This window comes from Salmo salar, chromosome ssa21, assembly GCF_905237065.1.
Source record: "Salmo salar chromosome ssa21, Ssal_v3.1, whole genome shotgun sequence".
Lineage (NCBI taxonomy): Eukaryota > Metazoa > Chordata > Actinopteri > Salmoniformes > Salmonidae > Salmo > Salmo salar.
Genome location: NC_059462.1, coordinates 35,131,988 through 35,150,392, shown reverse-complemented (window position 1 = coordinate 35,150,392; position 18,405 = coordinate 35,131,988). Strand labels below are relative to the sequence as shown.

Sequence of the window (18,405 nt, the reverse complement as noted above, 5' to 3'; positions counted from 1 at the left end):
ACATCACCAGTCAAAGACAATAGCAGACAACTATAGGGCCTCAGCATGGGGTTGGGTTTCCCTGTCAATCCTAAACTAGAGATGAAAAACAAAGGCTTGTTGAAAATGTCAACAACTTTGGTCTCAGAACATGTACGCAGCCTACACATGCTCATATTTCAACCTCCATGTGTAGCCTACACATGCTCATATTTCAACCTCCATGTAGCCTACACATGCTCATATTTCAACCTCCATGTAGCCTACACATGCTCATATTTCAACCTCCATGTAGCCTACACATGCTCATATTTCAACCTCCATGTAGCCTACACATGCTCATATTTCAACCTCCATGTGTAGCCTACCCATGCTCATATTTTAACCTCCATGTGTAGCCTACACATGCTCATATTTCAACCTCCATGTAGCCTACACATGCTCATATTTCAACCTCCATGTAGCCTACACATGCTCATATTTCAACCTCCATGTAGCCTACACATGCTCATATTTCAACCTTCATGTAGCCTACACATGCTCATATTTCAACCTCCATGTAGCCTACAGTCGTGGCCAAAAGTTTTGAGAATGACACAAATATTAATTTCCACAAAGTTTGCTGCTTCAGTGTCTTTAGATATTTTTTCAGATGTTACTATGGAATACTGAAGTATAATTACAAGCATTTCATAAGTGTCAAAGGCTTTTATTGACAATTACATGAAGTTGATGCAAAGAGTCAATATTTGCAGTGTTGACCCTTCTTTTTCAAGACCTCTGCAATCCGCCCTGGCATGCTGTCAATTAAATTCCGGGCCTGAATCAACTTTAGGAGACGGTCCTGGCGCTTGCTGGACTTTCTTGGGCCTCTGAAGCCTTCTTCACAACAACTGAACCACTCTCCTTGAAGTTCTTGATGATCCGATAAATGGTTGATTTAGGTGTAATCTTACTGGCAGGAATATGCTTGCCTGTGAAGCCCTTTTTTTGCAAAGCAATGATGACGGCACGTGTTTCCTTGCAGGTAACCATGGTTGACAGAGGAAGAACAATGATTCCAAGCATGACCCTCCTTTTGAAGCTTCCAGTCTGTTATTCAAACTCAATCAGCATGACAGAGTGATCTCCAGCCTTGTCCTCGTCAACACTCACACCTGTGTTAACGAGAGAATCACTGACATGATGTCAGCTGGTCCTTTTGTGGCAGGGCTGAAATGCAGTGGAAATGTTTTGTTTTGCGATTCAGTTAATTTACATGGCAAAGAGGGACTTTGCAATTAATTGCAATTCATCTGATCACTCTTCATAACATTCTGGAGTATATGCAAATTGCCATCATACAAACTAAGGCAGCAGACTTTGTGAAAATGTATATTTGTGTCATTCTCAAAACTTTTGGCCACGACTGTACACATGCTCATATTTCAACTTCTATGTAGCCTACACATGCTCGTGTCGCATTAGCCATCAATCCTCAAGCCTGTTGCCTGAGATTTATGCTGACAATTAGCTGATAATATTGTTATATTTATAAGAAGGGATTGTAGTTGTTTATTCATGAAGTAAACTGAAATCCCAATTATCCTCATTGGTTTTCAAGCTTGGACATACTGCATAGATTCTATTCCATAATACATTTTAATCTTTCAAAATAGGACTCTATTCTAGACAAAAATAAAATGTGTCTTTCTTTAGACACTACCAAAAACCTCTGTGGGGTAATAAAACTCAGAAAACTGGGACTAGGCTGTCCAGGCGACCAGTAGTGGGGACTGAGGTTTCTGATGAGCCAAGAACTGTCTCAGAGTTTTGGGGATGACAGGTTATTTATACATCTCACTTCAACATCTGACTACCCACATGAGAACTGGCCAGAGAAATCATATCCCTCTCTTAGGAACTGATCCTGACCAAAAGATATCTAGGCCAGAGTGAGAAAAAAAAAATTACATTTAGAAAAAACAAAATGCTATGTGTGTCAATCTAAATTGTAATTTGATAATTTAACTAATCTTGTATTCTAAATTGTGAGATGATATTGTTTCCTCAGGTGCCTATCGTGTAATAAGACGCATTTGAGAAATGAAGTGGCATATTTGACATGCCATTTAGTCTCTGCGTAGCCAGGGGCTTAGTAACATACAATAGCCTAAATATAATAAAGTCTTTACAGTCCTCTTTGATCAGGTCAAGACCATTCGTTATGACCAGATGATCTGTTCAACATTCAACATGCTCTCTGTGGTCTCCACCATCTCCAATTCACATACCACCCCAACAGACCAACAGATGGCCCAATCTCTACTGCACTCCACACTGCTCTCACCCACCTGGACAAAAGGAACACCTACAGTTGAAGTCTACAAACACCTTAGCCAAATACATTTAAACTCAGCTTTTCACAATTCCTGACATTTAATCCTAGTAAATGTTCCCTTTCTTAGGTCAGTTAGGATCACCACTACATTTTAAGAATGTGAAATGTCAAAACAATAGTAGAGAGAAAGATTTATTTCAGCTTTTATTTCTTTCATCATATTCCCAGCGGGTCAGAAATGTACATACACTCAATTAGTATTTGGTAGCATTGCCTTTAAATTGTTGAACTTGGGTCAAACGTTTCGGGTAGCTTTCCACAATAAGTTGGGTGAATTTTGGCCCATTCCTCCTGACAGAGCTGGTCTAACTGAGTCAGGTTTGTAGGCCTCCTTGCTCACACGTGCTTTTTCAGTTCTGCCCACACATTTTCAATGGGATTGAGGTGAGGGCTCTGTGATGGCCACTCCAATACCTTGACTTTGTTGTCCTTAAGCCATTTTGCCACAACTTTAGAAGAATGCTTGGGGTCATTGTCTATTTGGAAGACCCATTTGCGACCAAGCTTTAACATCCTGACTGATGTCTTGAGATGTTGCTTCAATATATCCACATAATTTTCCATCCTCATGATGCCATCTATTTTGTGAAGTGCACCAGTCCCTCCTGCAGCAAAGCACCCCAACAACATGATGCTGCCACCCCCGTGCTTCACGGTTGGAATGGTGTTCTTCGGCTTGCAAGTCTCCCTCCTTTCCCTCCAAACATAACGATGGTCGTTATGGCCAAACAGTTCTATTTTTGTTTCATCAGACCAGAGGACATTTCTCCAAAATGTACAATCTTTGTCCCCATGTGCAGTTGCAAACCATAGTCTGGCTTCTTTATGACAGTTTTGTAGCAGTGGCTTCTTCCATGCTGAGCGGCCTTTCAGGTTATGTCTATATAGGACTCATTTTACTGTGGATATAGATACTTTTGTACCTGTTTCCTCCAGCATCTTCACAAGGTCCTTTGCTGTTGTTCTGGGATTGTTTTGCACTTTTCGCACCAAAGTACGCTCTTCTCTAGGAGACAGAACACGTCTTCTTCCTGAGAGGTATGATGGCTGCGTGGTCCCATGGTGTTTATACTTGCGTACTATTGTTTGTACAGATGAACGTGGTACCTTCAGGCGTTTGGAAATTGCTCCCAAGGATGAACCAGACTTGTGGAGGTCTACAATGTTTTTTCTGAGGTCTTGGTTGATTTCTTTTGATTTTCCCATAATGTCAAGCAGAGAGGCACTGAGTTTGAAGATAGGCCTTGAAATACATCCACAGGTACACCTCCAATTGACTCAAATGATGTCAATTAGCCTATCAGAAGCTTCTAAAGCCATGACATCATTTTCTGGAATTTTCCAAGCTGTTTAAAAAGGCACAGTCAACTTAGTGTATGTAAACGTCTGACCCACTGGAATTGTGATACAGTGAATTATAAGTGAAATAATCTATCTGTAAACAATTGTTGGAAAAATGACTTGTGTCATGCACAAAGTAGATGTCCTAACCGACTTGCCAAAACTAGCCCATAGAGGTTAACCTGTTGGGGATAGGGGGCAGTATTTGCCAGGCCGGATAAAACAATACCCGATTTAATCTGGTTACTACTCCTGCCCAGTAACTAGAATATGCATATGATTAGTAGATTTGGATAGAAAACACTCTAAAGTTTCTAAAACTGTTTGAATGGTGTCTGTGAGTATAACAGAACTCATTCGGCAGGCAAAAACCTGAGAAGATTCCATGCAGGAAGTGGAAATCTGATTTGTGGAATCACCTTCAACACTTTGCCTATGAGACACACCGTGAGTTAGGATTCATTTAGCACTTCCTAAGGCTTCCACTAGATGTCAACAGTCTTTACAAAGTGGGTTGAGTCTCCTATGGTAGAAACTGACCGAAAGAGAGGCTTGGAAAGTTGGTCACAGGGGGAGGGCCATTACTACTATGACGCGGGCGCCCATGGGAACCCTTTTGTTCCGAAACGTTTAGTAAGACAATGCAATAATCTGCCTTGAATATTATTGAAGCTCTGGTTGAAAAAGGCCCTAAAGATTTATGTTATACAACGTTTGACACGTTTGAACGAACGTAACTATATATTTTTTTCTCTTTCGTGGCGACAAGTCCCGCGCGCTACAGTACATTATGAGTAGCCTTCGGAACGCGCTAACAAGAAGGAGCTATTGGGACATAAATTATTAACTTTTTCGAACAAAACTACATTTGTTGTGTACCTGGGATTCCTGGAAGTGCCTTCTGATGAAGATAATCAAAAGGTAAGGGAATATTTACAATAGTATATTTGATTTTAGATGGTTCCAAGATGGCGCTAACATGTATCGCCTAGCCTATTTTTCTGAGCACCCCACCTCGTTTATTACAAAGTGTGATTTCCCAGTAAAGTTATTTTTAAATCTGGCAATGCGGTTGCATTCACGAGATGTTAATGTTAATCTATAATTCTTTGAATGACAATATTACATTTTAACAATGTTTTCGAATAGTAATTTTGTAAATTGTAGCGCTGATTCACCGGAAGCATTTGAGGGAAAATATTTTCTGAACGTCACGCGCCGATGTAAAATGCTGTTTTTATATATAAATATGAACTTTATCGAACAAAAAAATGCATGTATTGTGTAACATGATGTCCTAGGAGTGACATCTGATGAAGATTGTCAAAGGTTAGTGCTGCATTTAGCTGTGTTTTGGGTATTTGTGATGCATGCTAGTTGCTTTGAAAATGGCAGTGTGATTTTTTTGGGGTACTCTCCTAACATAATCTAATGTTTTCCTTTTGCTGTAAAGCCTTTTTGAAATCGGACAACGTGGTTCGATTCAGGAGAGGTGTATCTATAAAATGGTGTAAAATAGTCATATGTTTGAGAAATTGAAGTTATAGCATTTATGAGGTATTTGTATTTCGCGCGACGCGATTCCACTGGCTGTTGACTAGGGTGGGACGCAAGCGTCTCAGGTTCCCAGAGAGGTTAACAAGACATTTGTGGAGTGGTTGAAAAACGAGTTTTAATGACTCCAACCTATGTGTATGTAAACTTCCGACTTCAACTGTATGTAGGAATGTTGTTAATTGACTACAGCTCAGCATTCAACACCATAGTCCACTCCAAGCTCATCACCATGCTCAGGACCCTGGGACTGAACACCTCCCACTGCAACTGGATCCTGGACTTCCTGACGGGCGGGTAGCTAACAACACATCCACCACGCTGACCATCAACACGGGGGCCCCTCAGGGGTGTGTGCTTAATCCAATACTTTACTCCCTGGTCACTCATGACTGGTAACTCCAACACCATCATCAAGATTCTGATGACACGATGGTGGCAGGACTGATCACAGACCACGATGAGGCAGCCTATAGGGAGCAGATCAGAGACCTGGCAGTGTGGTGCCAGGACAACAACCTCTCCCTTAAAACTTCTTAGGGCTAGGCCCCTTTCTTCTCCACGTCCTGCCTGAATGATGTGCCCAAAGTAAACTTACTGTAGCTCAGGCCCTGAAGCCAGGATATAATTGGTACCATTGGAAAGAAAACATTTTAAAATAATGTAGGAATATATAACACAATAGATATGGTAGGAGAAAATCCAAAGAAAAACCAACCATATTTTTTTTTGAGAGAGAGAGACCATCCTCTTACAATCGCAAGAGAAAGGTTATATTGAAAATTAGCTCCCTGGATGCAATTCCTATGGCTTCCACAAAGTGTCAGCAGTCTATGTTCAAGGTTTCAGGCTTGTAACTTCAAAAACAAATAAGAAATATCCGTTTTAGTAGAAGGACACAGTCTTGGAAATTCGTGTTTGCATGCGCCATGAAGACATTACGCACCTGCTAAAATCGGTTTCTTATTGAACATACTTCTTTCCGAAATAAATATTATAGTTCGATTACAATTTAGGGTATCTGAGGAGTAAATAGAAACATATTTTGACTTGTTGAAACAAAGTTTAGGGGTAGATTTTCCGATTCCTTTCTCTGCAAGTTGAACAAGTGGATTAGTCAAATCGATGGCGCCAACTAAACTGAGTTTTTGGGATATAAAGAAGGATTTTATCTAAGAAAACAACACTACATGTTATAGCTGGGACACTTTGGATGACAAATCAGAGGAAGATTTTCAAAAAGTAAGTGAATATTTAATCGTTATATGTGAATGTATGAAACCTGTGCCTGTTGGAAAAATATTTTGATGTGGGGCGCCATCCTCAAACAATCGCATGGCATGTTTTCGCTGTAATAGCTACTGTAAATCGGACAGTGCAGTTAGATTAACCTGTTAGGGCTAGGGGGCAGCATTGACACGGCTGGATAAAAAACATACCCGATTTAATCTGGTTACCACTCCTACTCAGTAACTAGAATATGCATATACTTATTACATATGGATAGAAAACACCCTAAATTTTCTAAAACTGTTTGAATGGTGTCTGTGAGTATAACAGAACTCAAATGGCAGGTCAAAACCTGAGAGATTCCTTTACAGGAAGTGGCCTGTCTGGCCATTTGTTGAACTTCTTTTCCATCTCTATCATTTACTAAGGATCTCTGCTCTAACGTGACACTTCCCACGTCGTCCATAGGCGCTCAGAGCCCGGGAAAAAACAGAACGTCGTCATTCCAGCCCCAGGCTGAAACACATTATCGCCTTTCTCAAGTGGCCGATCAAGAGACACTAGCTTATGCGCGTGACCCCGACCGCCCCCGCCTTTGGGATTTTTTCCTCTGTTTGCCGAAAAGGAGATTCCCTGTCGGAATATTATCGCTTTTCTACGAGAAAAATGTCGTAAAAATTGATTTTAAACAGCGGTTGACATGCTTCGAAGTACGGTAATGGAATACTTAGAATTTTATTGTCACGAATTGCGCCATGCGCGTGACACTTCTTTACTATTTCGGATAGTGTCTGGAACGCATACGAACAAAACGCCGCTATTCGGATATAACGATGGATTATTTTGGACCAAACCAACATTTGTTATTGAAGTAGCAGTCCTGGGTGTGTATTCTGACGAAGACAACAAAAGGTAATGAAATTTTTATAATAGTAAATATGATTATGGTGAGTGCTAAACTTGCCGGGTGTCTAAATAGCGAGCCCGTGATGCCTGGGCTATGTACTTAGAATATTGCAAAATGTGCTTTCACCAAAAAGCTATTTTAAAATCGGACATATCGAGTGCATAGAGGAGGTCTGTATCTATAATTCTTAAAATAATTGTTATGCTTTTTGTGAACGTTTATCGTGAGTAATTTAGTAAAATGTTAGCGAATTCCCCGGAAGTTTGCGGGGGTATGCTAGTTCTGAACGTCACATGCTAATGTAAAAAGCTGGTTTTTGATATAAATATGAACTTGATTGAACAAAACATGCATGTATTGTATAACATAATGTCCTAGGGTTGTCATCTGATGAAGATCATCAAAGGTGAGTGCTGCATTTAGCTGTCTTCTGGGTTTTGGTGACATTATATGCTGGCTTGAAAAATGGGTGTCTGATTATTTCTGGCTTGGTACTCTGCTGACATAATCTAATGTTTTGCTTTCGTTGTAAAGCCTTTTTGAAATCGGACAGTGTGGTTAGATTAACGAGAGTCTTGTCTTTAAATGGCTGTAAAATAGTCATATGTTTGAGAAATTGAAGTAATAGGATTTTTAAGGTTTTGAAAATCGCGCCACAGGATAGCAGTGGCTGTTACGTAGGTGGGACGAATTCGTCCCGCCTAGCCTAGAGAGGTTAACCTGTTAGGTCTAGGGGGCAGTATTGACACGGCCGGATAAAAAACGTACCCGATTTAATCTGGTTACTACTCCTGTCCAGTAACTAGAATATGCATATAATTATTGGCTTTGGATAGAAAACACTCTATATTTTCTAAAACTGTTTGAATGGTGTCTGTGAGTATAACAGAACTCATATGGCAGGCAAAAACCTGAGAAGATTCCTTACAGGAAGTGCCCTCTCTGACAAGATCTTGTTCTTCTTGTCTCTGTTTATTGAAGACTGAGGATCTTTGCTGTAACGTGACACTTCCTACGGCTCCCATAGGCTCTCAGAGCCCGGGAAAAAGCTGAATGATATCGAGGCAGCCCCAGGCTGAAACACATTATCGCGTTTGGATAGTGGCCGGTCAGAGTACTCTGAGACTCAGGCGCGTGCCCGAGGGCACGAGATGTTTTTATTTTCTCTCTCTTTGTACGTATACACGCTTTCCCGGTGGGAATATTATCGCTTTTTTACGAGAAAAATGGCATAAAAATTTATTTTAAACAGCGGTTGACATGCTTCGAAGTACGGTAATGGAATATTTAGAATTTTTTGGTCACGAAATGCGCCATGCTCGTCACCCTTATTTACCCTTTCGGATAGTGTCTTGAACGCATGAACAAAACGCCGCTATTTGGATATAACAATGGATTATTTGGGACCAAACCAACATTTGTTATTGAAGTAGAAGTCCTGGGAGTGCATTCTGACGAAGAACAGCAAAGGTAATAACATTTTTCTTATAGTAAATCTGACTTTTGTGAGTGCTAAACTTGCTGGGTGTCTAAATAGCTAGCCCTGTGATGCCGGGCTATCTACTGAGAATATTGCAAAATGTGCTTTCACCGAAAAGCTATTTTAAAATCGGACATATCGAGTGCGTAGAGGAGTTCTGTATCTATAATTCTTAAAATAATTGTTATGTTTTTTGTGAACGTTTATCGTGAGTAATTTAGTAAATTCACCGGCAGTGTTCGGTGGGAATGTTAGTCACATGCTAGTCACATGCTAATGTAAAAAGCTGGTTTTTGATATAAATATGAACTTGATTGAACAAAACATGCATGTATTGTATAACATAATGTCCTAGGGTTGTCATCTGATGAAGATCATCAAAGGTTAGTGCTGCATTTAGCTGTGGTTTGGGTTTATGTGACATTATATGCTAGCTTGAAAAATGGGTGTCTGATTATTTCTGGCTGGGTACTCTCCTGACATAATCTAATGTTTTGCTTTCGTTGTAAAGCCTTTTTGAAATCGGACAGTGTGGTTAGATTAACGAGAGTCTTGTCTTTAAAATGGTGTAAAATAGTCATATGTTTGAAAAACTGAAGTTTTTGCATTTTTGAGGTATTTGAATATCGCGCCACGGGATTACACTGGCTGTTGAGTGGGTGGGACGCTAGCCCATAGAGGTTAACAAGAATTTAAGCTTTCAGCCGATATAAGACACTTATATGTACCTAAATGTTTAAAATCCTTAAGATTTATTATTATTTATTTGAAATGCGCGCCCTCCAGTTTTAACGGAAGTTGTCCCGCTAACAGGACACCGATCCTTAAGTTAACTTCGGCGAGACAAAGCTTATGGACTACAGGAAACGGAGGGCCGAACACGCCCCCATCCACATCGATGGGGAAGTAGTGGAGCGGGTCGAGAGCTTCAAGTTTCTAGGTGTCCACATCACTAAGGAATTAGCATGGTCCACACACACCCACACATTTGTGAAGAGGGCATGACAGAAGAGGACCTCTTCCCCGTCAGGAGGCTGGAAATATTTTGGCATGGGCCCTCAGATCCTCAAAAGGTTCTACAGCTGCACCATTGAGAACATCTTGACTGGCTGCATCACCGCTTGGTATGGCAAGTGCAAGGCACCCGACCACAAGGCGCTACAGAGGGTGGTGAGTAGGGCTGGGAATTGCCAGGGACCTCACAATATGATATCACAATACTTTGGTGCTTATACGATATGTATTGCGATTCTCACGATTCTATATGTACTGCGATTCAATACTGTGATTTTATTGCGATTCGGTGTTTCAAACACATTGCTCACCATATGTCTGCTGCAGACACAGTTTTTAATCAGTCATAAAAAATAAAAAATAAAAAAAATGAAAAGAAATTGGCTCCCTATTTAAAAATAACATGGAGAACAAACTATGAAGGAAAGAAATACTGAAGTTTTGGTGCAGGTACAGCCAACTAGAGCAAAAATAATATTGCGATACAGTCAAAATAAATATTCTGATATGTAACTGTATCGATCCCCCCCCCCATCACTAGTGGTGAGTACGACACGCCCCAACACACACACACACACACACACACACTACTGATGCCACACACTCACCACATACACTGCTTTCACTGTCTATTATCTATCCTGTTGCCTTGTCACTTTACCCCTACCATTATGTATTTAGCTACCTCAATTAACTCATACCCCTGCACATCGACTCGGTGCTGGTATAAATACATTTTATTGTCACATACACCAGATAGGTGCAGTGAAAAGGGGGGGGGTCAGCAATAGTAGTACGGCCCTCCTGGAGCCAATTAGTGTTAAGTACCTTGCTCAAGAGCCCATCAACAAATTGTTCACCTTGCCAGCTTGGGTATTCGAACCAGCGACCTTTCAGTTACTATCCCAATGCTCTAAGCGCTAAGCTACATGCATATACATACAGCCATGTACACTAAGGGTACAAAACATTAGGAACATATGCTCTTTCCACGACATAGACTGACCAGGTGAATACAGGTGAAAGCTATGATCCCTTATTGATGTCACTTGTTAAATCCACTTCAATCAGTGTAGATGAAGGGGAGGAGACAGGTTAAAGAAGGATTTTCAAGCCTTGAGACAATTGAGACATGGATTGTGTATGTGTGCCATTCAGATGGTGAAGGGGCAAGAATAAATATTTAAGCGCCTTTGAACGAGGTATGGTAGTAGGTGCCAGGCGCACCAGGTTTGAGTGTGTCAAGAACTGCAACACTGCTGGGTTTTTCAGGCCCAACAGTTTCCCGTGTGTATCAAGAATAGTCCACCACCCAAAGAACATCCAGCCAACTTGACACAACTGTGGGAAGCATTGGAGTCAACATGGGCCAGCATCCCTGTGGAACGCTTTCGACACCTTGTTGAGTCCATGCCCCGACGAATTTAGGCTGTTCTGAGGGCAAAAGGGGGTGCAACTCAATATTAGGAAGGTAAGCCTAATGTTTAACCCTAACCCTAATCTTTTGTACACTCAATGCATATAGCCATGTTATTTTTACTCGTTATTGCTATTCACTGTGTATTTATTCCTCGTGTCACTATTTCTATTTTTATTATATCTTTAACTCTGCATTGTTGTTAGTCTACACCTACGAAGCATGTGACAAATATAATTAGATTTGGAGGCATGAACTCATACAGTAGATCACACAGATAACATCAGTCAGTGCTTCTAAGTTTATCATTTCCACTCAAAAATATTATCAACCCCTACAAAAATGTCCATTAATTAGAATCCACATAATAATTCACATTTGCTATTGCTGAAGGATTATTTTTCAGCTGTAGGAAACTGGCTCAAATGAAGATCCTACATCTGTAGGAGCCTCTGGGAAAACACAACACTTCAGTATGTTTACATGGAATTAGAATTCACTATGAATATTATCTGTCTGTGGTGAGTTGATGCATAAGAAATGGGGGTGATACTCTCTATTAAAGATTGATTCCGTAACGGTGAAACTAGAGGTCGACCGATTATGATTTTTCAACGCCGATAGCGATACCGATTATTGGACGACCAAAAAAGGCGCTGCCGATTACTCGGGCAATTTTTTTTTCTTTCTTTTTTGTAATAATGACAATTACAACAATACTGAATGAACACTTATTTTAACTTAATATAATACATCAATAAAATCAATTTAGCCTGAAATAAATAATGAAACATGTTCAATTTGGTGTAAATAATGCAAAAACAAAGTGTTGGAGAAGAAAGTAAAAGTGCAATATGTGCCATGTAAAAAAGCTAACGTTTAAGTTCCTTGCTCAGAACATGAGAACATATGAAAGCTGGTGGTTCCTTTTAACATGAGTCTTCAATATTCCCAGGTAAGAAGTTTTAGGTTGTAGTTATTATAGGAATTATAGGACTATTTCTCTCTATACGATTTGTATTTCATATACCTTTGACTATTGGATGTTCTTATATCCACTTTAGGATTGCCAGTGTAACAGTATAGCTTCCGTCCCTCTCCTTGCTCCTACCTGGGCTCGAACCAGGAACACATCGACAACAGCCACCCTCGAGGCAGCATTACCCATGCAGAGCAAGGGGAACAACTACTCCAAGTCTCAGAGCGAGTGACGTTTGAAACGCTATTAGCGCGCACCCGCTAACTAGCTAGCCATTTCACATCGGTTACACCAGCCTAATCTTGGGAGTTGACAGGCTTGAAGTCATAAACAGCGCAATGCTTTGCGAAGAGCTGCTGGCAAACGCACGAAAGTGCTGTATGAATGAATGCTTACAAGCCTGCTGGTGCCTACCAACGCTCAGTCAGACTGCTCTATCAAATCATAGACTTTATTATTACATAATAACACGCAGAAATACGAGCCTTAGGTCATTAATATGGTCAAATCCGGAAACTATCATCTCGAAAACAAAACGTTTTCCTGTCAGTGAAATACGGAACCGTTCCGTATTTTATCTAACGGGTGGCATCCCTAAGTCTAAATATTCCTGTTACATTGCACAACCTTCAATGTTATGTCATAATTATGTAAAATTCTGGAAAATTAGTTCGCAACGAGCCAGGCGGCCCAAACTGTTGCATATACCCTGACTGCGTGCAATGAACACAAAATGACACAATTTCACCTGGTTAATATTGCCTGCTAACCTGGATTTCTTTTAGCTAAATATGCAGGTTTAAAAATATATACTTCTGTGTATTGATTTTAAGAAAGGCAATGATGTTTATGGTTAGGTACAGTGGTGCAACGATTGTGCTTTTTTCGCAAATCTGCTTTTGTTAAATCATCCCCCGTTTGGCGAAGTCGGCTGTCTTTGTTAGGAAGAAATAGTCTTCACAGTTCGCAACGAGCCAGGCGGCCCAAACTGCTGCACGTACCCTGACTCTGTTGCAAGAGAAGTGACACATTTTCCCTAGTTAAAAGAAATTCATGTTAGCAGGCAATATTAACTAAATATGCAGGTTTAAAAATATATACTTGTGTATTGATTTTAAGAAAGGCATTGATGTTTATGGTTGGAGCAACGTGTACATAAGCGATTATATGCAACCCAGGACAGGCTAGATAAACTAGTAATATCATCAACCATGTGTAGTTAACTAGTGATTATGATTGATTGATTTTTCTAAGATAAGTTTAATGCTAGCTAGCAACTTACCTTGGCTTCTACTGCATTCGCGTAACAGGCAGGCTCCTCGTGGAGTGCAATGTAAAGCAGGTGGTTAGAGCGTTGGACTAGTTAACCGTAAGGTTGCAAGATTGAATCCCCAAGCTGACAAGGTAAAAATCTGTCGTTCTGCCCCTGAACAAGGCAATTAACCCACCGTTCCTAGGCCGTCATTGAAAATAAGAATGTGTTCTTAACTGACTTGCCTAGTTAAATAAAGGTCTAAAAAAAATAAAAAAATGTACAAATTAAAAAATAATAAAGAAAAAAAAAATAGGCCAAATCGGCGTCCAAAAATACCGATTTCCGATTGTTATGAAAACTTGAAATCGGCCCTAATTAATCGGCCATTCCGATTAATCGATCGACCTCTAGGTGAAACGTCTATTTTGGATATTACAACAACAACGAAGTTACTGCAAACAATGCAGACTGTTTTTTTCCCCCTCGGATATCATTGCAAGCGTGATAGAACTGCAGAATATTTACTGCAAAAAGAATTGTCACGCTATATAATAAGTGCATGAATTCAGAATAGTATCTACTTTGATAGGCTCAGTAGGCTACCTCATAAATAACTGTTATTACCTATTCCTCAATAATAACATAAGCTTTTTTTCTGTCAATTAAAAACTCCACAACATTGTATATCTTTGAGCATTAGGTTAACTTCTGCATGTCAGATATACAGGCAACTGTAACTTGTATTTCATGTGATGATTGAGACCACTGTTAGGATCTGCTATCCCGGGCGGAACCCATCAAATCGAGAACTTCCAGTGAATCAGACGTGGCAATTTTTTCTGAGCATTTGTTACCAGCCATAGGGGGTTATTAGACTGATGCTTTCTGGGAGTGCTGGCTAAATACAATTAGCTTGGATTACACATAACCAAAACGTATTGCCTCTAAAGCTTAAGCAAAATTGGACCTCCCGAGAGGCACACAATTGGCCCAGCGTCGTCAGGCTTAGGGGAGGGTTTGGCCGGCCCGGGATGTCCTTGTGCCATCGAGCTCTAGCGACTCCTGTGGTGGGCCAGGCACATGCACATCGACTTCGGTCGTCAGCTGTACAGTGTTTCCTCCGACACATTGGTGCGGCAGGCTTCCGGGTTAAGCGAGCAGTGTGTCAAGAAGCAGTGCGGCTTGGCAAGGCCGTGTTTCGGAGGACGCATGGCTCTTGACCTTCACCTCTACAGAGTCCGTACGGGAGTTACAGTGACGGGACAGGACTAATTGGATATCAATTGGATATCACGAAATTGGGGAGAAAAAGGGGTAAAAATTACTACAAAAAATATATATAAAAAATAAGCTTCAGCTAAATGAAGTCTGCTCTCTCTTTCACTAGGCAATTGATTATTAGAGGCATGAGAGCTATACTGTGCAAAACTGTACAACAACAAACAACAACATAAAGAGTTAAATGTCTACTGCAAACTCTCCAATATGTTTCAGATGTTTTGATTTTATTTGGATGGAAACGTTTCAACTCAGGATCAACCATTATGGATGCTTTTCATCATTTTTATGAAGTCTGACTGGACATTAGAAACTGCTAGAATTTAAATTGATTATCATGAAAAGTGAATCTTTATGTGAAACTTAAAAGTCTGAAAAGTTATCTTTGTATGAAAAGTGTTGAGGTAAATCTTCATATAATTCAACTTGGAGTAAAATTGTAAATCTTAAAAACAAATGTGATGGAATACAAATGTTCATCTATATTTGTACATTAAAAAAGAACAATACATTTCCATTTAGGATGTTAAAAATGTAGTCAAGTGGGGCTTCCTAAACCACCCCATGATGATCACGATGTCTCATGTATCCATCCTTCAATGTGGAGATGCAGATGGTGATGTGTTAGTATCTTTTACTTGGACATATTCTGGCTTTGCATCCCAAATGGTACCCTATTCTTTACCCAGTGCACTACATTTGACAGAAGCCCTGGTCAAAAGTAGTGCACTATGTAGGGAAATGGGTGCCATTTGTGACGCTGCCTAACTGTCCACAGTAGCGCCAGATGCCGTGCTTTAGGTGTTTAGAACAGTCAGCCGGCTGGTCAGAGACGGAGTCTATTACCAACACATCTGTTACACATGACTTTCTGGCAACGGACACTTTCTCTCTTTTAGTCATCTATTTCAGTGTTGTTTTTTATCTCTGCAAACAGCTCAGAGAATTCAATATTGATGAACAAATGTAATGTATAATATACTTTGTTATTAAACAAGGTAGCTTCCTGTAGGCCTACACATACAGTATTTGTTTACAACATTTGATGTAGGGCTAGGCCTATTAACTGTTGCTAAACTACTATAGTCGCTTAGCCTACCTATCAATATTCAAAACTTTTGTTTCAATAGTTGTCAAGCTATGTCAAAGATAAGTCTAAATCAATTTCATCCCTCCTTGTCAACGGTGACATAAATGGAAGAGCACAGTCAATGGCCAGCCCCTGCTGTAGGATAATGAGCCTCGTTAATGGTCATCTACCTTAAAGTGAGAGTGATATCATGCGCCTTATAGGCAGGCACATTATGCTGGAACAATTACTAGGCTACTTTGTGTTATGTTTCTGTAGGCCGAAATACATTATTTAAAATCGTATTCGACCACATGTAGAGCAGAGCCAGCCAATAGCTGAATAAGCCTTGTTTAAAAGTTCTGGCTGACGCCTCAGCCAAGTAGGGGCTGCACTACGTCATGACATGCGTTTGATAGGCTGACATTGATGTTGCTCATTTTCTGGGGTCAGCTACTGAATCATGTAGCTGTAGGTTAGTTACATCTTCATCCAGTTTATTCTGACATTGTCACTTCATGAGAATTTATCGAATGCATGAACATTCTGTTTCACTAAAGCTGTGAAAAATGGAACACCTGTGTTTTCATGTTAAAATACTATGGTTTATGAATCAACTCCCCGGTGTATGCTAGTGCTACAGTCGGCTGAATCACTGGCAGAAGAAACCAACACACCAGCAGTCTGGCACAGTGAGCTCACCTGTAGGGGTCTCTGGCTGAATAGGACTCCATGTAACCCTCATCGATGTCAGAAGGACGTCGTGACTCTTCTTCCCTATTTGAAATATCCCTCTCACTATCGGCTCGTCGTAATCGGTGTACCGTTTCTCTGACTGTTCATCTTCCCGATCAAACGACTCCTCCGCGCAAAGCTGGGGAGCTGAGACCGAGCGTTTCTCGGTTTTTTGTTGTTGTGGTTGTTGCCTTCTCTTTTTCTTCTTCTTCCCACGGTTTCCTTTACTCACGGGCGACACCGGTTCCGTCTCGCTCAACTCCTCCTGGCTCTCTGACCAAGCGTTCCGTGCATTTGATTTTAAAGGGGATTCAAACATGATTTAAATACGATAACAGTGAAGTCTAATTTTCGGAATGGTGCCTTGGAGACTATTTACTGGGTGGGCGCGTGCCCGCGACGGTAAGGTTATTATGGCTGGTCCGCCAGTTGAAACTTCCCCCCCGGCCTCGCGCGCCCGTGGAGTGGCCGTTCCTCCCGGTCATGCGCCTGCATGTTCAGAGTTTATTTCTTGAAGTTGCTCACTTGCGTCTTATGGATGACATATGGGACCAAGATGACTTTGCTACTTTGATAAATAATACATCATGACTACGTTTATTAAGGCTAGACCCTTACATCAGTTTAAGGACCTGTGAACATATAGGTACTGAACAAAAATCAGAGCTGGAAAAAGTACTCAATTGTCATACTTGAGTAAAAGTAAAGATACTATAATGGAAAATGACTCAAGTAAAAGTGAAAGTCACCCAGTAAAATACTACTTGAGTAAAAGTCTGAAAGTATCTGGTTTTAAATGTACTTATGTGGTGGGAAAAGTACTCAATTGTCAAAAGTAAATGCTATACATCAAATTCCTTATATTAAGCAAACCAGACAGCACAATTTCCTTATTATTATTATTTTTTTAATTGACAGCCAGAGGCACACTCCGACACTCAGACATCATTTACAAACTAAGTATTTGTGTTAAGTGAGTCTGCCAGATCAGAGGCAGTAGGGATGACCATGGAAGTTCTCTTGACAAGTGCGTGAATTGGAACATTTTCCTGTACTCCTAAGGATTCAAATTGTAATGAGTACTTTTGGGTGTCAAGGAAAATGTATGGAGTAAAAAGTACATTATTTTCTTAAGGAATGTAGTGAAGTAAAAGTAAATGTTGTCAAAAATATAAATAGTAATGTACAGATACAGTTGTAGTCTGAAGATTACAGACACTTATGTTGGAGTCATTAAAACTTGTTTTTCAACAACTCCACAAATGTCTTGTTAACAAACTATAGTTTTGGCAAGTCGGTTAGGACATCTACTTTGTGCATGACACAAGTAATTTTTCCAACAATTGTTTACAGACAGATAATTTCACTTAGAAATCACTGTATCACAATTCCAGTGGGTGATAAGTTTACACACACTAAGTTGACTGTGCCTTTAAACAGCTTGGAAAATTCCAGAAAATGTCATGGCTTTAGAAGCTTCTGATAGGCTAATTGACATCATTTGAGTCAATTAAAAGTGTACCTGTGGATGTATTTCAAGAACTACCTTAAAGCTCAGTACCTCTTTGCTTGACATCATGGGAAAATCAAAAGAAATCAGCCAAGACCTCAGAAAATAAAATGTAGACCTCCACAAGTCTGGTTCATCCTTGGGAGCAATTTCCAAACACCTGAAGGTACCACGTTCATCTGTACAAACAATAGTACGCAAGTATAAACACCATGGGACCACGCAGCCGTCATACCGCTCAGGAAGGAGACGCGTTCTGTCTCCTAGAGATGAATGT

At 40.3% G+C, this 18,405-nt stretch overlaps 1 protein-coding gene across 2 annotated transcripts in view; it reads right to left on the bottom strand.

Moving 5' to 3' along the window:
• LOC106582268 (CERK like autophagy regulator) overlaps positions 1 to 17,187 on the bottom strand; it is a 105,492-nt gene extending 88,305 nt beyond the window's left edge. The window contains exon 1 of one of the 2 annotated variants that reach the window (XM_045704726.1): positions 16,586 to 17,187. In XM_045704726.1, coding sequence (XP_045560682.1) covers positions 16,586 to 16,937 — 352 coding nt within the window. In that variant the 5' untranslated portion in view covers positions 16,938 to 17,187. The remainder of the gene's footprint in view (positions 1 to 16,585) is intronic. The other variant, XM_045704725.1, reaches the window with a different exon arrangement.
• Between the last annotated feature and the right edge of the window lie 1,218 nt (positions 17,188 to 18,405).